Genomic DNA, 19,346 nt, shown 5'->3' with positions numbered 1-19,346 from the left:
TCCGTTGTCCATTTTTTTTCTGATCTTTCTTCTTTGGTGCTTGTTTTGGCTTATCGTTTGTCGATACTCGAGCAAAGCTGCGCATTCTTCGGCCACAATTTTCTGTACCATAATGCCTCGTCTTTCCGACCTGGGAGCCGCGTTTATTTACTCTTTTATGCTTTGCCATTGAAGAAGAGGCTTTGGTATTACCAAAATATACAGTTTCCTTTGGTGGGTGGGTTCAAGGACAGAGCTAATAATGAATATGATGGGAGGGAACAGCAAAATTCTCATCAACATAATTGCGAAAACCTTGTTGAGACCCAGACCTTTTCTGCACCAACGCATTTCATATCTTATTCTTAAAACACCCGTACAAGAAGCATATGTGGATACAATTCAATCATTGGTAGTTTAATCCTATAGGAGATCATTCGAATCCACACAAGCAACTTAAAAACGTACGCCAATAGCTCGTATCATAAATATTTGATATTTACCACCTTTGCACTTATCAATAAAAATAATATCATCTCTATAGACCCATCCAGTTAAAAAAGCCTTGAAAAAAAGAAGAATATGCCAGTGTCAGCAGGGCGTGCACCGTCAAGGATAACAGGACCCTGGGATATTGAATGCAGGTACTCCATGGAATGGGAAAGCAAGGGGGAAAAAGCAAGGCATTAGATTGGTACATGAGGAACAGAAGGTTCAGAAAAGAATAAGTAAAAAGTAACCCTAAAACCGTCGATAAGAATAGGTAAATGGTATATGGACCGACAAAGAATAACCAAGATCTATCGGAAAGCGCATATCGAAGCAGGTGGCAACGCCTCGAGGCGGTTCTGTTCGTAGTGAGATAAATTTTCGAGAACAGTCTGCTTCTGGCAGATGAGACCACAGGCACATTATGGGGTCAAAAGGTTCAATTGGTGGCTCACGTCGGTTCTTGCTATTGATTTGTCTCGGCCCGACAGAGAATAAGACTCAAGTATATGCCCACTCATGACTTTAGACCGTCTCTCATACTCTGTGAGCTTGCGCTTACTGGGTTAGTGGTTGGTAGGATACCCGTCTTGGGCTTTGCGTTTTGTTTGACTTTGGCGAGAGAGTATACAATGCCGCTAACGAATCCAACTACGATGGCTGAAACGCCAGGAATCGTAACGGGATCGCCGAAAAAGACCAGACCAGAAAGAGCAATAGGAAGCTTATTTAGCGCTCCAACCATCGAGTATGTTGTAGACGACGTGACGCGGACACACCATGCGGAGGTGTAGGAAATGAAGACCGATGAGAGACCAGAAAATATCATTGCGAAGATCAACGAATTCCGAGAATCGATTGGAAAATTCTTGCTAACATTATCGGAAGACCAGTCTTCGACAATGAGAGACCCTGCCAAGAGGATAGGAATAGACAAGAGGTTGTTGTAGAACATGGCTAGATGAATGTCGGTCAGCAGTGCTACGGAAGAAGTACCAAGCCGCTACCAACTTACTATCAAAGTCCTTGAAATTCGTTAACTTAATTCGTTTCCTCATGCCGAGAACATAAGTGGACGTGCAAAGACAGTTGATCAGCATCCAGACGTATCCGGAGTTAAGAGTGGAGATCTTGCTGGTTGCATCGCCTCCAGTAAATCCACTACTGTTCAGAGCATGCTGGATATCGGCCCAGGCTGCGATAACGGAACTCAGAACCATGAGGCCAAATGAGAAAAGAGCCATTCCAGTGACAGAACCACCGAACCATAAGACTTCGCCGTATGCGATGAGAATGATTGTAAGGTTCTTAAAAATCGTGTATACAGGAATCGAGAGGAATTTGAGAGCCTTTGCGCCAGTGTAAATCATGCCGATAAGAAGTAAAGAAATTGGGAACCCTAGAGAGGAGCATCAATTGATTAAATGGAATGCAAGGCGAGAGGTACGTGAGTTTGACATACATTTCTTGGCTTCATCTGAATTAAAATCGCGATAATTGATAATTCCCATGGACTTGCAGGTCTGAATGGTAACAATGCAAACTACGGACTGTTGGTAGTTTGTAGAGATTAGTAAATGGGCGCTCTGTGTTGATTGATGATGCACATACCTGAACACACAGAAGGAAGAAATTGAGATTGAACTGAACCCCAGAAAGAACATATTTATTTGTAACAGTCATTAAAATTGAAGAAGCACAGTAGCTGAGAATGGGGACAATCGGATGGTTCTGTGCTGAAGGTGAGTGTCGGGGCTGGGGCGGCGGAGGTGCCTTGAAGCGGTCTGACTCCGAATCAAGTTTGTCCATCTCGATGGCATAGTTGTCGCTCTTCTTGGAGTCCGCCATTGTATAGGATGGTGTGAACGGACTTCTGAAGAAGCTGGGGGTTGAGGCTGGGAACGGGCGAGCAGCAAACGCGCTGGAAGTGGGTAAAGGAAACCGGTTTACTCCGTACACGGCCTTCCAAGACTTAGGTCGGAAACGCGCAAGACAGCGAGGGGAGATGGGTCTCGAGAGGATATAGCGAGTGTAACGAGGCCGCTCACGATGTCGACGGCGTCCGCAGCGAGTCGGGATGATTGAAGAGAAAAAGAATATTACGGGTTATTCTTAGGTCTCGTATGGGCCGTACGGCGCTAGTACAGTCAGCCCTGGCGTTCCCTGCTTCCATTGGCTGCACGTGTACTAGCCGTAATCTCACCTTTCGTGCGTTTCAGGGGGTGTATCATCTTCATCTTGTTGATGCAGAGTGGCAGATCAGGAGTTTCTACAGTTAAATGCAACGCGGGGGAGCATGGAAGAATATGGTATCAAAACAGGGTCTAGCTGTCACTAGCTACACCGGATATAGACATGTCAGGAGTTCATCGGCCTACATAGCCTTTGCGGAATTTTTCTTGCCTTTTTGTTTCGGTTTCTTTTCATCCCCTGAAGCTTGATGCTTGCTGCGCTGTTCGTCCTTTTTCCCCCTTTTCCCATCAAGTACTGCTTTGGGGTCAAGCCCCTTCCGTCGTATTCTATTGCGCTCCGATCGCTCAATGTACGACTTATCTTCGTCGTCATCAAAGGGCCCAAAACCAGCATCGGCCTGTTTGTCGTTTTGGTCAACGATAGGAGTTTTGTCATACTCTACGTGGGCTTCATGTCCTTCACCAGCAGTTTTCTCCACTGTAGGGCCCTTTGCCTCCGCGGGAGAAGGACCGAATTTCTTTAGTTTGCAGACGTAAAAGCCGTCAACATTCTCACGGTGGGGAAAGTACCGCCTTGTCATGGACATTTTAGCGTCGAACTGTTTGCCTTTGTAGCTCTTAAAACCCTCGCTCCCAAAAGTTCCCAACCCGGTGTCGACGATCCTGACGTTTGGCCTTTTGCGCAATACGTATTGCACCACTGCTTCGTTTTCCTCCACTGTCACACTGCATGTTGAGTAGACAATGAATCCACCGGTTTTAGATGCATGGTTGGTAGAGTCGATAGCGGCGAGAAGTAAGAGTTTCTGGGTATGCGGGAGGGCAAGGAAATCACGCTCCGTCTTAGATGTTTTCACGCTGGGATCCTTGGAAATAACGCCAGTGCCTGAGCAAGGAGCGTCAAGCAAAACACGGTCAAAGCCGCCAAGCGCCTTAGGAAATGCTGTCCGAGCGTCCAAATTAGATACAATGGTATTTTTGCACCCAAGGCGATGGATATTGCCAATCAGACCCTTCGCTCGTTCTTTATTTGCATCGTTTGCCAGAACACAGCCAGTATTTCGCATTAATGCAGACATATATGTAGTTTTACCACCAGGAGCTGCCGCCATATCCAGGATGCGTTCATGTGGTTGAGGTGCAAGCGCCATAACGGGGAGAAAGGATGAAGCTGCTTGGAGAATGTAGTGGCCAGCAAGGTATTCAGGTGTGGCACCCAATGGCACGGGGGACTCAAATACTTGCAAGCCAACTTTAGACCACTTTCCAACAGGTTCCAAAACCACGCCGCGGTTGATTAAAGCCTGGGCTAGCGAGCGACGATTTGTGCGGAGGCTGTTTGTTCGAATAACGACTGGTCTCGGTGACTCGTTTGCTTCAAAAAAGGCAAATGCTTCCATGGGTGTGAATAAAGAATATAGCTTCTCTGCGAGATACGGTGTGTAGCCGTAATATGTGCATATATCCCGTAAGAGAAGGTCTGTATAATCGGCCCGTGATTTTCCAGGCTGTCCAAGAGTGGAAAGGTCGCCCAAAACACGAATAGTGTCTGTTATACGAGTTCGAAGAAGCTGGAGGTCAGGGGCTAAACCTGGAGGCAGATTATGCTGAGTTTCTTCCCCAAATAGATCGGGACGGTCGCCCTCGATGTTCGTTTGCATTGCTGAATCCTTGATTTCTTGTTCCGCTAGTTCAGCTTCCTCCCGTTGCTGTTTGTCCAATTTCCTTGATAGCCCCTCTATATTTGCAGCTGTAAGCTTCTCCTCCGCATCCGAAACATCCTCATCGTCCGAGAACATTGCTTTGCGTGTGTTATCTTCCTCGGAATCAAAAACAGAATCGCTCTCATTAGTTGAGGAATCCTCATTTTTTTCATCCGAAACCCCATCCGCGCTTATATTTTCGAGATCGTCAAACTCATCTGCCATTAGGCCCTCTGCATCGTCGTCTGAGATCTCTAGTTCTTTTGATACTATAGCTGAAGTTTTAGTGGGAATAGTATCTTTCTTTTGCTTTTTCTTCGCAGACGTTTCCCGCTTTTCACTGCCGTTCTTGGCCATTGCTGTACCATTTGCTTTTCGCCCCTGCGACTTTTTCACTTCCACACTGCCTTCGGCCTTCCGCCGCTTATTTCCTCTCGGAGCAGCATCTTCCTGTTCAGCCTTTCTTCTTTTCAATGACGATATTTTTGATTCATCCAAAGGAGGGGGAGGGCCCTGCTTTTTCATACGTCGTCCGACACCCATTGCGACGTTTTAATTGCTTTATGGCGGAGACTGGACAGTTGAATCTTCGGTAAGAGTGTTTTGGGGAAAAAATTAACTTTAAGTTTAGAGCTGAGCTGATTGATAAGATAGTTAACTAACGCACGTGATTTGGATATCGATTTACCTCTCCCCAAGGTGACCCAACCATGGGACTATCTGCTAAGTCTTACATACATTCTTGAACAACAGCCTTTATCGTTTGAATTGGCTTTACTGTATACATAAAAGACTTGTTCGAAATGGCGGAGCTGTCATTCGCAAAAACCTTCCTGTCGCAACTCGACTCAAAGCCTGTTAAACTCCCCGCCAACCATGTATCAGATCTCCGAACATTCCAGCCACGACAACCTGTATGGACATTGACCTCAGCATGCCAGCTAGTTATAGCTTTTCAGGCGAGTACAAGCTAATCTCCTCGTTGTGTAGTTTACCCTCCCGCGGCTCTCTGACTCTCTCCACCCACCACTCCCTAAAAAGATCAAACCCTCCGCTATTCCCGGTTCCTCCAAGTCGATTACTATCCATCTAAAGTCTGCTCGCAGCCCTGCTCTAGAGATAACTTTGGACAACATATCTCTATCCAGCGCAACGATTCAGGATCTGAGAGATGCAGTTCAAGCGCGAATTAAACCTGCAAATGCAGCGAACGAGTCTGAGCAGGTATCGCTAGATAAAATCAAGATATTGTGGAAACGAAAGCCCGTGCAAGGGAAATTGGTCACCGATGTTTTGGCCAATGAACCTGACGTATTGAAAGGCGGGAAAGAGGTCGAATTTGGTGTTATGATATTAGGGGGAGCAGTTGTAGTACCACCACGCGAGCCCCCTGCTCCAGCGCCTGTCACTGCAATCCCCACCAAAGCAGGTCAGACTGAGTCGCCTAGCGTGCAGGAAGTTGTGAATAGCTCAGATGATGCTCCATCGTCACCTTCTACTACAGATAATGTGGATATATTGCACTCCGCGGCCTTTTGGAAGGACGTGGAGAGCTTTCTGGAGACGAAGCTTAAAGGTGATGGCGAGGCAACACGAGTAGCATCTCTATTTAAGAAAGGTTGGGAATCGAGCTTATAAGTAACGTAAAAGAAGAATGATAATGCTGAATATTTCCTTATCTTTGCCGTGCTTTGTACTGTTCTTTCTAAAAGGGTTGGAACAGCTTAATGGAGACATGCCCTATATACTGGCTCAAGAAATCCAAAATGTAGCGCAATATCGTTAAATACTCATTAAGAAATGCATGGTACGAGGAAGAATAATAAAGCAGGCTACAGGGGACTTGTTATACATGTAGAATGGGATGAACAAAGAACATAGTAAGAATAGGCGCTATTTGGCCACAACGAGTCATGAACATTAAACAGTACAAAATTGAGAATATCAGGCATAGAATCAAAGGGTTCTTCGTGGCATGGTGGAGTAAGAGATTGCTGATCGTTCAGGGTATCGTGAAAATCAAAAAGCAAACCCAGGCATGCACCGGGTACAGTTAGCCATCAACCGGCTTTGCAATAGAAGAATTCTCATAAATAGGGGTTTAGCAAGGATCAGGTATTTTATGTTCATATCATTTCCCCAAAAGGGGCGAGGAAAAATGGGTCATCATTCCTGCGCAAGTAGCAAGGGTTAAAGAACACATTAAACAGTGCGGTCTAAAAGCGAGAGATACTCTCACCGTATTACGGAGGTATTAAAGGGCTTCGGTTTGGGAATTAAGCCCTTGTGAAGACCTTGACGACGCCATCACCACCTCCACTGATGACCCATCGTCCATCCCGACTCCAAACAACGGAACAAACCCCTTCGCCCCGCATAAGTCGGTGACTTGTGATCTCCTGGGTACAGCTTCGTTTTTCCAAAGACCAAAAGCGAAGGCTTGCGTCGTGTCCAGCAGAAACAAGTTCTCTTCCATCAGGAGACAATGACAATGATGATATGGCAGCAGGGTGAGCTAGCATCGTGTAGGTGCATTGACCTATAAAGTATTAGTTGCTGCGAAATGAACGCCACAAAAGATGCAAAAGCTTACCGCTATTGGCATCAAAGAGCCGTATATAACGGTCTTCGTAGCCACTAATTATGACGCCTTCTACACCTCCACTGGTACCTGTTGCACCATGGACAACAGTCTCCTCTTCTGCGAGTGGTCTATTTGGATCCAAGCTAACGGTGCCATCAAAGCCAACGGTACTAGCAGCAACAGAATTGATACCAGTAGAACGTGTTCCGTCATAAGTCTCCTGGCTTGCCATGCCAACAACCTGCTCCCCAGTTCGCGTATCGTATACGAGGATAGAAGCATCATTATATGAAACGACGAAATTTACGCCAGCCAAAGACAATGGACTGATGCACGTTGGCGAGGGCGAGTCGACCCGATCTATTCGGTGAACCAAGGTATAATGAAACGGTGTTGTTGTCGCGGTGCTTGGCTGTGGTGTGGATGGGAAATTCGATCCTGACGAAATGGAATTCGCCCTTCTACTTCCCCCCACCCTTCTCGAGCCAGCTTGTGGAGAACTCAACTGCGGTGGTGAACTCACCGCCCATACTAAGATTTTTCCATCGGCGGCACCGGAGGCAAGTAGTATACGATCCGAGCCCCCGAACAGGCTACTTCGGTCGCCCAGAATTGAACCAGAGGTGCCTGGCAGAACACAAAGAGCCCAGACGGCATCCGTATGTCCATCAAGAGTCGCCTTTGAATCAATTCTTCCACGCTCCCAAACTCTAACAGTGCCGTCTTGGCCACCTGAGAATACCCAACCATCGCCAAGTGCTCGCCCACCATTCGAGAAATCCCGAGACGGAGGGGACGATGCTAGGCAGGTGACCGAGCCATTATGACCTCTATGCGTAAAGTAACTGGAAATGTCTAGATCACTGCTTGATGATGTATTGTTAGGACCAAAGTTCCCATAAGATGCTGGAAGAGTCCACCGTTTGATGGTTCCGTCGTCACCGCAAGTGCAAACCTCGGGCTCTGATGGACTCCCCCCACCGGTAAGAATGACGCATCGAACAACGTCCAAATGACCACGCAAAGCGAATCGAACTTTGAAATTAGATGGCTCCAGTCGTTGCGATTCTGCCCCGGTTCCTTCCTTAAGATCAAGAGTTACATCGCTCCGCCGTCTAGAACCAGAGCTTTTACGTCGATGAGACCCAGGCCCAGCTCGAGGGGGCGATTTGGCAGCAACGAAGTTTGCGTTGGGGAAAGCATCTTGGTCTGGTCGTAGAGTTGGACGTGCTTCATCTAAGGGAGGTTCATCAAAGTTCCAGCCGTCGGCTTCATCAACTAGGATTTCATTAGAAGCGCGGTCTAGTTGTTCGTCTAGTAGTTTCTTGGGTGGTTCGACGGGCTGTTCTTCTGTCCCTCGATTGCCTTCGTCTGAAGGCACAGAATCTTCAAACATTGCCTTTTGTTCATCTAAAGATGATCCAGGGGCACGTTGAGGTTCATATGCTCTGTTCAAAACGTCTCGAGGAACTCCAGGAGCCTGGCGGTTTGAAGCAATGTAGTTATTGGAATCTTCATAGCTGGATATCATGTGCGGTGGAATAGAGGGCTCTCTAACCATACTGGCAGGGGTGGGTTGCGGCTGTTTCAGGTGCCGTTGAGGCGACTGGTTCTGTCCCTGAGGCTGTTGATGAGAATAGGGCTCCTCCATGGACTGTCGCTGCTGTAGGTGGTGTCGAACGCGGAACATTTCAGGGGGTTCATGCAGGTCGAGAGGAGGATGGTAACCAGGGATAACGTGATAAGCAACCTCCTGTGAGCATTTTCCAAGAAAATTTCGCGATTTATCCCGATCTGTGTCGTGATGCATAGCTGAATGAGTTGGATTTTCCGAATCGATGTCTGGAGCGATGTTGCCTTGTTTAGGGAATTCTAGAGTTTTCTTTTAATACGCAGAACTTTGGATAAAGGCCAAGAGACCGAGACCTACCTTTCTCGACCGTTTTCAGGCTCTCTTTGGCTATCTCCTTAGAGTCAACGTTCAGTTCCACGGTTGCCCCAGCCGCAACCTTTTTCAATTTCTCCCTTTCTTTCTTCAATGCGATCTCGAGAATTTTAACATGTTTCCCCAATGACTCTTGCAAGCGCTTGCTGGTGCGAGCGTCCCCCTCCAGTTTGCCGATTCTCGACTTCATTTCTGCTCGCTCAATCTCCCACGCGTTGCGATCTCGCTCATGTCGATGCCACTCGGATTGGAGAAATCGCATGACTCCTGCAGCAGAAAAAGACACGGAAGTTAGTAGTGTGGTCGGCATAAAAATAAAATGGGTTTGATAGTTAAGAGAAGGGCGCCTCTTTAAACTGACCTTGTAGCGTGTATTCTGTCCCTTGCGGCTGCCCACCCATATTGCCGTCCATGTTTCCTCCGACCATCTCTCCGTTACCAGCCATGGCAGACGGATTCTGCCAGGCCATTTGAGGCACAGACAATTGCTCAATCGAATGACAGAAAACGCGTCGCTAGGGCGAAGACGCCTCCAAAAACTTTCACTCGTCCGGCCTCGAGTATGCGCAATGAGAGCGAACGTGATCAGGGCTTAGGAGACCAGCAAACACTCGAAACCGCCGATCTATCGCGCAGAAAGCGGTGGTGGTGGTGGGGACTCAAGTCCTGGCGCAGAGGGCTGGTGCCGGGGGCCGTCGGAAATCACTCCAGGGCCTCAGCGATGTCGACACGGACGTGTTCAGCTGGTTAGTCGGAGCTTCTGGCGCTCTCTTGGGGGCTTTCTGCCAAGCAGCCAATCGTAGTTATTTAGCTCGTTCTGGTAAGTGTGGGCGCCAAGCCTACCGTTTCAGTTTATCACGTGACTGATATCGTCGCCGAGAGCTTTCAACGTCGATCGGACATGGCTAGGAGAATCGCAGAGTTGGATTGTACTGCAGCTGCAGGTCCCAAGTTGAAATAAGCTTGAGAGCTTACTAGCTCAATCCACGAGGGCGGGACTCGTATTACCTATATTTCGTCAAGCTACCGCCATTATATCTCGTACTGAATAGTCTAGAACTCCAGCTCCTCAACTTCCATCCCGCAGTCAACGCACGTCTTGACACCAATACCTGTTTCGGGATTATCTACTGCCCGTCCCCACTGATGAACATGCTTTCTTCTTCCGCCAAGATCATCTCCAAAGTTGCCTCCAGCTCCCGCACCTGCCTGGCGGTTTCGACGGTATGCTTCGACTCTAGTCCTCTTTTTTAAATCCTGCAATTTGGTTTTAAACTGTGCTTCTTTCCGCCTTTTCTTTTCAGTTTCACGTCTCTCAAATTCTGCGTCCAGCGCTTCAGGAGACCCCCACTTTTTGGCGGAAAATGCGTATTCTTCTATTTGATAGCGGAGGAACAGCATCATATTATTCCATGTCGCTTTATGGGGATTTGGACGCTCCATATGAGGAAGGAGTTCTTCGTCCTTTAATTCAGCTATAGCGTCAAGGAAGGAATCAGTACCACCTTTTCTAGAGCAAAGAACTCGAGGACGTACGATCAGTCAAGAGATAGTCTTCCTTTGCTTCGGTCTTTGTGAGTAAACTGTACTTATCCGGGAATTTATCTTTACAGCTGTGGCACACACAGCATTTAAAAATCTCTTCCCATTTCCAGTCAATCTCCACTGTTTCGCACTCCCGGCATTTCTTCTGTTGCTTCTCTTTACCTATGACACTTAATCCCGGCTCAAACGGACCGCTTTTTTCATTGCGTAGACTTTGTATTAATTTCTGCCTTTCCCATTCCTTCTGCGTCATATGCGCCGGCTTCTTGTCATCACCATTATCGGCATGGAGTGCCTTGTTGTGGGGATCATCTTCGGCGGTCAAAAACCCGCCCTTAGTATCTGTCATCTTACTAAAGTCATATTCAACATATTTAGTAAAGTTGCGCGCCGGACGTATAGAGTCCAGCGGCCGTTGCGCTGAAGCATCATTATTTGCACGGCCATCACGTAAAGTGGACGGAGTCTTGGAGCTCAGGGTGGCTGAGTAGGGCCGTTTGGACCCCGCAACAATGGAGCCAGTACTATTTGCACTACTCTGTGATTCTTGAGCCTCGCGCTGTTCACGAAGAGATTTTGCTTTCAGACGATTGATTTCCTGTTGCGAGAAGATTAGCAGTGAGGTAAATTGGGGCTGTTTGATGATCATACAATGCGCTGAATTTGTTCTGGAGTTAAACTTGATTCGCCAGGTTGAGCAGGCGATCTAGAAGCCGACTTCCCTTTTGTCTGCTCCATCACAAAGAGCGCATACGGGTGATGTAAGTCCTACTTCAGCAGGCAGCCGTCATGATCGGTCATTCAATGAAGTTTGTTTTGTTTGCACTAACTAGCTGCTTATAAATCAAAAATAATTGGCTGCATCAACTCACGGCTCTCGGCAATATATATTATCGCTGACTAATACATTGTGCTGGAGAGTACAGAGTAGGGGGAGGATATTAGGTTTGGTTTCACAACATCAGCGAAGGCGCTCCCAGCGCTTACGCTCAGAATTCCAAGCTCCCATCCTCACTTAGTCCTTCACCACCATATAGGACTTCACAAACGCCACCAATAGGAATATCCATCACCGCATCCGTCCCCTCATTCCAAATTGCCTTCCACTCCAGCCTTTTCTTCTGAGCATTCATCGTCAGTGCAGTGGTCACATCTGGATTCATTTTCTCCGATCCACCAAGCCGGCGCCTGCCCTTACTATCTATTACTGCAATGTTTGCTGCATCGTCGACGAGGTTCTCAATGCTATTCATGGGAAGGGTTAAATATCCGGTGTTGTACGCTGCAAGGGCGACATAGATATAGACCAGCGTCATTACGAGGAAGGACGGGATGGCGAGGGACCACCAGCGATTGGGATAGTAGTATATACCCAGCTGGTGGAGAAAAGGTGAGGGTAGGAAGGACCACAATAGGTATATTACTGGACAGTCATTAGAACAAGGACATAGATAGCATCCACCACCGCTGGTCTGGGACTTACAAAACGCCAACGACGAAGCTAAATAGAGTACAAACCCATAATACTCATAGGTCGGCACTTTCGGACTCGCCCTGGGCACTGTCGTCGCGATCCGCGCCGACTTCGCCACCGCCGCCTCCGTATCATTAGGCGTCTCCACATCAGAACTATCCGGCGTAGTTGGCCGGGACGTATGTGCGGAAAAGGAAGGTCGAAGTAAAGATGTTAGTGAGGGCGACGGGGGTAGTGGCGTAGGTGGACGATTATAAAAGGGCGGAGCGAAGGTATTCGGTAAAGAACCCGTTGATTGGAGGAGGCGTTTGTGAAGGGCGATTCCGCCATCACCAACATTTGCATCTTCTTCGTCGTCATCATTTTCATCTTCATCTTCATCGTCGTGATCCTCTTCCTCCTCTTCCCTCTCATTATCGCCCGAAGTAGATATTGAGTAGTCTCGTTCTGCTATCGGAGGACACGATGTGTAGTGAGACTGAAAATCAGCGTCCTCCCCGAAAGCAATATCATCGCCACCGCCATCACGGTCCTCCTCTTCATCTATGGTGTTGTTCGAAGGCGGTTTGCCTGGATACGGATTGACTTCAGGGAAGTTCTCGACATCGGGGATGAAAGGAGGAAACGGTTGGCTGGAGGCCATGAGGTGAGAATGAAATAAAACGCAGGAATGCGGTAATCATCGCCAGTCCTTAGCATAGCCCATGGCCGGCGTCTTGTAACTCCAAGTGTGAAGTGCTGCAGTGGACGCAGCTGTTGTTGTCGCGCATCTCTAAAGTAGCTTCGGAACTCGAGCTTGAGTTGCTTAGTTATCTAAATTCACAGCCGAATAACATTCGAGCATGCTATGGGATAAGCACATACGACCACAGGAAGTGGAATACAGGGCTTCCCGTCCGCTCAGCCGTACTTAAGCCACTTGCCGGCCGGCTAGTAGTTGGGTGGGTGACCACCAGCGAATCCCGGCTGTTGTATGTTTTTTCCTACACTTTTTTTTTCTTTGCAACTGTAGAGCTTTTTACGGAGGCACACCACAAAAACCAGACAATCGAACTCAAAATCATTCTCCTAGCTATTTCAAAAAAAAAATTACTTTCGATTTATAAGGCACGATCAAATACCGCTTCAATCACCACATATCATTGGAAAACAACGATCCAAAAAGAAATTAAACCAGCATCGCTCAAAAGAAGCCTTCAAAAAGCGCAATGCAGCAGCCCCATCTTTCGCCAAAAAAAAAAAAAAAAAAAAAAAAAAAAAAAGGCAATAAAGACAGTATAAGGTGGTATAAAATAGTCGTCACATCATGAATACGGGTGGCGATGTCAAAAGAAACCCGTAGAGAGCTTCGTCAGGGGGACAACGATTAGTAGTAACGCGGATCTATGCAAACATGGCAAAGGGATCCGAGGAACTAGATGATATTAGAGAACCAAAAAAAAGGGGGAAGAGATAAGTGAAGATTCGAAATATAAGAAAGATCTGGGCAAGAAAGGGAAAGAAAAAAGGCAAACGTTCTACTCTAGAAATATCATAGGAAAAGAAAAAAAGAGGCTCTTTAGCTCTTGAAAATCTTAACAACATTAACAACCTTTTTACGGCACATGGGGCAGATTTCCACCTGTCGCGCGCAGCCGATGCACGCGCAGACGTGGCCGCAGGTGTAGAAGAGCGAATCTTGATTCTCGCTATAGCAGATCTGGCAGAGGTCCATCTCCTCGTCGGCGACCTCCCAGTAGCTCACGCCTTTGCCATGGCGCTTCCCGTTGCGGTAGCCGCCGACATATTTATTGCCGGTCTTGCGTTCGATGAACGTTCCTTGGCCGTGGCGCTGGTCTTCGGCCCAGTCGCCTGAATACGTGTCGCCGGAGACATATTCCATGGTGCCGGTGCCCTGGCGTTCGCCGAGGACGAAGCTGCCGTTGTACGTAGCGCCGCTTTCGGAGATGTGTGTGCCGCTGCCATGGAAGTATCCGTTTTTGAATTCACCGGAGTAGAAGTCCCCATTATACGTGGCCTCGGTGGTCTTGGTTCCGGTAAATGACTTAGTAGGATGGTTTCGAGAGACGGCCCATAGATAAGAAACAAGCCGATCTGGCGTAGAAAACAGGCCTGCTTCAGCAAGCTTCGTACGCCTACAATAATTGTTAGCGGAAGGTCTCAGATACAAGCAACATGGCGGATACTCACTCAGCCTTTGAAATCACTTCGCCAACCACGAAGCAATCGCCATCTGTATAACCAACCACATTCTCAAACGTCTCCGATGGAGAAATACCCACGATAGATATTCCGTCAACACGGTGCCATAAGAGGAATTGCTTATCTGCATCATACCCAAGGGCAGTGCGGACAGCATCCCGGACGCTATCCTCCTTCTTTGCAAAAAATGCCCCCACGCTGCTCAGAGCCTGTTTCTCGGCATCGAACTTCTGCACAAAATAATACACCTGTGCACAGAGAGGGACAAGCTGAGAGGCAGGTGTAGTGTTTTCAGTAATTGTCTGTTCAGTGCCCTCTTCTTCAGGATCCTCTGTTTCAGGTGCGGGGTCATTTGTAGAATTCTCTGAAGCTTCAGGAAGCGGTGTGTCTTCCATGATTGCATCATTATCATCAGCTGGTGCTGCCGGCTCAATAGTGTTCTGTGTGTCGGTTTCCGCAGCAGTTTGTGGGGGTTCCTCAGAAGGAGTAGTAGTACCAGCGTTCTCAGTTGGTATTACTTCTGGTTGAGTTTGAGCTTCATCGACATTTGCCGGTTGAACTCCGGGCTGTGTAGCAGGTGGAGACGGTTCAGCATCCATCGCATCAAAGTCCTGAAGGTCCTGGGCAATAATGGCACTGATGGCTGCCTCATTCAGAGCCGCTTCATTACTTATATCGCCGCCATTTTGCTCCACTGTCTCAACAGCATCTTGCATTTGGGTATCACTAGAAGCGGGAGGTTGCTGTTCTTCTTCAGAAGGCGTGATTTGACTAGGAGCTTCAGGCTGGGGAGTACTGTGCTCGTTTGCTGGTTCAGAGGTCTGCTCTGCTGGACGCGTAGATGCCTCGTGATCTTCCGCCGAAGCATCATTCATTTCCGAGTCATTCGACTCCGCTTGAGCGGCTTGCGATTCTTCAGGCGCCTCCTGGCTGGGTTCAGGCGCAGACTCCTCGGCAGGCTCCTCAGCAGGCTTCTCAGGCGCATTCTCTGGCAGGGCAAAAGTTTTAGCATCCTCATCAGACAAGATATGAAACCAGAGCCGAAGTGTTTTCAATTCAAAGTTTTTGATTGCTTCAAAACAATCATCAATGATTTGGAAATGTAATGTGGGAGGGAATAAAGGTTTCCTAGCACCGAGTTGCCAGATTCGAACACTCCCCACCTCTACTTCCTTATCGGCTGTCGATTTTAAAGCAGCAATTTGCTTTCTCAGCTCAATGAAAGTTGTTGACGGCGAAACAGAGAGGCTAATAAAATGTCCCGCTGATCTAGCGGCTTCCATAAGATCATAAGAGTCGAGAATGCTTTTATCAATCGAAGAAAGATCCGGCAAACTAAACAGCTCAACCTGGATAGTGGAGGTCGGAGAATTCTTAAACTCAGAGTCAAGAGAATAATAACTGTTCTGGAAATAATGATTGCACTGATCCGACGCAGTCCACGGCTCAATCTTTCCCGTTAGATACTGCGGCACAACGTCGTCACGGACATAGATGGCGATGACGGCAACGTCAATACCATTTTTATCGATCTTCTCCAGCTCCTCCCCCTCAGCGCCTTCATGCCCATCAATTGCAGCTTTCTTAGTCATACACTCAATCTTATTATCACTGGCATCCTCAAAAGCAAGCCAGCGGGTATTAGGGCCACCAGGGCGGAGGATACTGTAGAAGCGGCCTGAAGATCGAGTTCCCTTGTGAACGATCAAGCCATAAATGCTGTATTTCCCGGTTTGACCATCGATAACAATATCCGAGAGGTCCAAAGTTTCGTCCAGCTTCACACGATCATAGACCATATTCCATTGACGCGACACTTTATCAAAAGTTTGTCGGGCCAACTCTATATGGAAAACAGAGGGCAGCGACCATTTGCCTGGCGTCTCGCTAAGATACTGTTTTGTAGCTTCTTGGATGCTCTTCGCGTTCTTAACAGGAACCCGAATTCTTCCATTTGTATCCCGTGGGAGACAGTTAGCCTGCTGGCCATCTACCGCCATTTCTCCGTTATCGACGCGCGGGCTATCGAACATTTTCGAGATTTTATCAGCCGCATCGGTGCCAGCAAGCTCCAGCTCAAGGGTTCGACGCAGACGCTCCCAGAATTCCGTCACATCACCCGAAAACTCGTGCAGATTGCGCAACGTCGTTGTCACCTGGTCGGTATCGACGTACAATGGATTCGATCCTCTTTCCTGCCGCATCGCCCACAGCAATCGCTGAAGTGCGTCGCACAGAGGCCTGGGCTTCACCCCGGAATTCGTCAAGTGCTCCAGAATGTCCACGCTCTGGATAATCTCGCGGAAGGGTGCCAAAAATAGCCAGGTGGCCAAGCCGGCGACCTCGTGGCTGTAGTTCACCATTGGGTCACCTAAGGGTCGATAGCCAGTTAACGTCAAGCTATCCCATATAGGTTCCATATCGCTGGGGTGCCACCAGAGCGATTGTGTTGGGTCGTCGAAAATGCGGATATACGCATCAAAAGCAAGGGTGTCGTTACGCAGGAGGGCTTGTCGCTGGCCATGATGGCGTTTGTGTATCTGATCCCAAGGCCCGTGGAAATGTGTCCAGCCCCAATCGACATTATTGGGGTTGAATTGGTGGCAAGAAGACTGCATCCACCCCGTTCGTGGCTCGTCTGGATTATACACAATCACACCAATCTGCGCAGATATCCTCCAATCCTTTTTCGACTCGGGCTTGGCATCATCCTTGGTCGGTGTCTCCGACACCTCAACAGTTTCTACGCTCGACTCGACCTTCTCCTTCTCATCCTCAGAAGCGGCTTTCTTTTTCTCGGTGTCTTTGGTGCCGAGCGTCGCTGGCATGGAAATATCTACAGCAGGGACAAGGGTGCTCAGATCGGCGTCTGGCGCCCCCTTGATAACCTTGAACTGGGTTTCAGGGATCTCCTTGTCGGGTTCGGGGGGTGTTGCAGAACATTCCACGTAGATACTTAATGACGACACCGAATTACCCCGCGGGAAGAATTTGATAGTCCAATAGTGGCCGCCGATGTACGCTGCAGGAGAACGCATGACTGTCGACCGGTTTGGCTTATCCTTGGTACCGCGTACACCACGAATCTGCCATGTGAGACGGGCCTTCTCGCTAGGCTGATATTCAGGGTCTTCAGGATCTCTATAGAACGTTTTTTCCCAGTAATTATCTAAAAATCGGATTTCCTGTAAGTAAAGCTCCAGATCATGCGGGGAAAAAAAAAGAGATGGCAACTGAATGAGAAGAACGAACATTCATACGCACTATAATCCGCATCTGCGGATTCGATCTCCTTCAATTCAGCTTCATCTGGCCCAGACGTGTCCTCCTCAATGTCAGCCCAATATGCTGGCTCCTCCTCCGGTTTTTCCTCTGGCTCCCCATCATCGCTTGTAGAGTCATTGGATTCAGCGGAGCCTTCTGACGTAGGACGAGTAGAATCATCAGAAGAGGTGTCGTTGGTCGAAGCGGAGTCAGTGGGCTCAGTAGGGAGTTCTATATTGGACAGGGCTGGTGGTTGCTCTTCAGGATCAGCAGCTGGTGCTGGTGCTGGTGCTGGTACTGGTACTGGTACTGGTACTGGGTCGACATCCATCTCTGCTGGTTCGGGTGCAGACGTGGCATTCTGCTCTGTATTTGGTTGCTCAGGAGCTTGCGGAGTGGTTTCCATCGCATCTACAGCGGTCGACTGGGGTCGATCGGTCGGAGGCGAGGGTGAGGGGCCAGGTACAGCGGGAGGCTCGGCTGTGGTTATAGGAGCCTCCGGTGTCGAATTTCCAATAGGCATTATAGGTGGCTGAGGTGAGGATGGCTGTTCTGAAATAGCAGGAAAGACAGGCTCGGGAGACTGGGGTAAGCGGCCGATGGCAGCAGGGGGCTCCACGGCCAGCTCCATTAAAACAGGACAGCCTACAGGAATCTAGATTCTGAAAGATAAAAACAGATAGTGTATAGGTTAGCAGCTATCCAGAAGACGTTAATCTCCGGTCACACTGTGTGATGCAAACGGAAGGCGGTGGCAAAGCCAATCATAGAGTTGCGGGGAGTGCCAACTCACTGATGGTGCAGGGCAGGCCAGAAAACAGGCGGTACACGACGTTTACAGCAGGGCAGAGAAGAGAAGTGTATGCTGGCAAACAGAGAAGACAGCTCGATTGTAGCGAGAGGGGGAGAGGGCCGGCGGCGTCGTGAGGACTGGGCGACGACGGGTGAGGAGCACAGCGGCCGAAATGCAGCAGCGAAGTGTTACACGGCAGACAGCAATCTAGCTAACTAGGCTATTAAAAGCGGTGGCAGCAGCAGTAGCAGTAAGGACGATAGCAGACGAAAAAGATCAGAAACGCTGGCGGCAGACGGGCAACAAAACAGAAGAGAAGTTGTGTGGTGAATCAGAAGAGGAAAAGGTCGCGGCTGATCGGGAGAAGAAAAAGGCAAAGATGCGCTGCAGGCAACAAACTAACCAACCACCCCTGCCCAGCTGTGAATGGCCCGTGTCTGCACGAGCCAGCTAAGTACGCTTTGCTATGACTCCGGGAGTCTGACTGCAGCAAGGCAGCAGCAGCGGCATTCCCTTTGCATTCCTTCGAGCGATCAACTACCTAGTAGGTAGTTAGCTGGCCGCAGCCACAGGGGCTGGGCTGTGGAGGGTCGAACCCCAGCAGCCTGTGATTCTGTATTCTTCCGAGGCGGCAGCCAAGCATGGAGCCCGGCTCCGCACTGCCTGGGAGAGCTGCGGCGGGACCAGGCAGAGGATTACGATGGGCAAGGCTGGCGGCTGCTTGCTCCCGGCCAAGCAACACGCTCTGTGAGCACCAACCACTCCGTACGGAGCCACTATCCAAAGCACCTCTGCGCTGCGTACTCCGTACTCCGTATGTTACTCCTCCGTACTGCCTCTGCGCTCCCAGAGTCGCCGGCCACCCACCCACCGCGCGCGCAATAAGCTTCGGCGCCATCCCCCATGCGGGCAGACCCGCTTTCTGTCACACCGCCTTGCCGCAACGGGCGCTCGGCCAATAATCGCCGCGTCTGCTGCGGGGCCCTGCCCCCCAAGCTCGGGCCCGGCCGCTAGGCCTATTGCGGACCGCGCGCCGAGACTCTACGTCAGTTCTGCGCCAGCCAGAAGCGGACGCCGCCTTCTCTCGCTCACTCTGTTCGTCAGTTATTCTACCAACTCGCAGACTCACCAGCTGGCAGTCGGCGTCGCGCGCAGGGGAGGCCATGATGGAGGAGT

At 49.1% G+C, this 19,346-nt stretch overlaps 7 protein-coding genes across 7 annotated transcripts; 1 reads left to right on the top strand and 6 right to left on the bottom strand.

Annotated features, from left to right (window-relative positions):
* Positions 1–985: 985 nt before the first annotated feature.
* Positions 986–2,316, bottom strand: VRG4 (GDP-mannose transporter into the lumen of the Golgi; the record flags this gene model as incomplete). The annotated part of the gene is made up of 4 exons (XM_049249961.1): positions 986–1,425; positions 1,484–1,867; positions 1,931–2,018; positions 2,080–2,316. 4 exons carry the CDS (start codon positions 2,314–2,316, stop codon positions 986–988), a joined length of 1,149 nt encoding a protein of 382 aa, XP_049111121.1.
* A 526-nt stretch (positions 2,317–2,842) lies between these two features.
* NOP2 (rRNA (cytosine-C5-)-methyltransferase nop2) lies at positions 2,843–4,906 on the bottom strand (the record flags this gene model as incomplete). The annotated part of the gene is made up of 1 exon (XM_049249960.1): positions 2,843–4,906. The coding sequence occupies one exon, from the start codon at positions 4,904–4,906 to the stop codon at positions 2,843–2,845; it is 2,064 nt and encodes a 687-aa protein (XP_049111120.1).
* Positions 4,907–5,166: 260 nt separating this feature from the next.
* LOZ57_000865 (uncharacterized protein) lies at positions 5,167–6,001 on the top strand (the record flags this gene model as incomplete). Its single annotated transcript, XM_049249959.1, has 2 exons — positions 5,167–5,277; positions 5,354–6,001. 2 exons carry the CDS (start codon positions 5,167–5,169, stop codon positions 5,999–6,001), a joined length of 759 nt encoding a protein of 252 aa, XP_049111119.1.
* A 638-nt stretch (positions 6,002–6,639) lies between these two features.
* Positions 6,640–9,338, bottom strand: ADI1_3 (1,2-dihydroxy-3-keto-5-methylthiopentene dioxygenase; the record flags this gene model as incomplete). Its single annotated transcript, XM_049249958.1, has 4 exons — positions 6,640–6,902; positions 6,957–8,819; positions 8,878–9,159; positions 9,254–9,338. 4 exons carry the CDS (start codon positions 9,336–9,338, stop codon positions 6,640–6,642), a joined length of 2,493 nt encoding a protein of 830 aa, XP_049111118.1.
* A 607-nt stretch (positions 9,339–9,945) lies between these two features.
* LOZ57_000863 (uncharacterized protein) lies at positions 9,946–11,175 on the bottom strand (the record flags this gene model as incomplete). Its single annotated transcript, XM_049249957.1, has 3 exons — positions 9,946–10,367; positions 10,429–11,035; positions 11,089–11,175. 3 exons carry the CDS (start codon positions 11,173–11,175, stop codon positions 9,946–9,948), a joined length of 1,116 nt encoding a protein of 371 aa, XP_049111117.1.
* A 251-nt stretch (positions 11,176–11,426) lies between these two features.
* LOZ57_000862 (uncharacterized protein) lies at positions 11,427–12,554 on the bottom strand (the record flags this gene model as incomplete). The annotated part of the gene is made up of 2 exons (XM_049249956.1): positions 11,427–11,860; positions 11,921–12,554. The coding sequence occupies 2 exons, from the start codon at positions 12,552–12,554 to the stop codon at positions 11,427–11,429; spliced, it is 1,068 nt and encodes a 355-aa protein (XP_049111116.1).
* A 915-nt stretch (positions 12,555–13,469) lies between these two features.
* LOZ57_000861 (uncharacterized protein) lies at positions 13,470–18,008 on the bottom strand (the record flags this gene model as incomplete). The annotated part of the gene is made up of 3 exons (XM_049249955.1): positions 13,470–14,046; positions 14,102–17,282; positions 17,366–18,008. 3 exons carry the CDS (start codon positions 18,006–18,008, stop codon positions 13,470–13,472), a joined length of 4,401 nt encoding a protein of 1,466 aa, XP_049111115.1.
* Between the last annotated feature and the right edge of the window lie 1,338 nt (positions 18,009–19,346).

This window comes from Ophidiomyces ophidiicola (assembly GCF_022830035.1).
Source record: "Ophidiomyces ophidiicola strain CBS 122913 chromosome Unknown scaffold_2, whole genome shotgun sequence".
Taxonomy (NCBI): domain Eukaryota; kingdom Fungi; phylum Ascomycota; class Eurotiomycetes; order Onygenales; family Onygenaceae; genus Ophidiomyces; species Ophidiomyces ophidiicola.
This window is presented reverse-complemented; position numbering and strand designations above follow the sequence as displayed.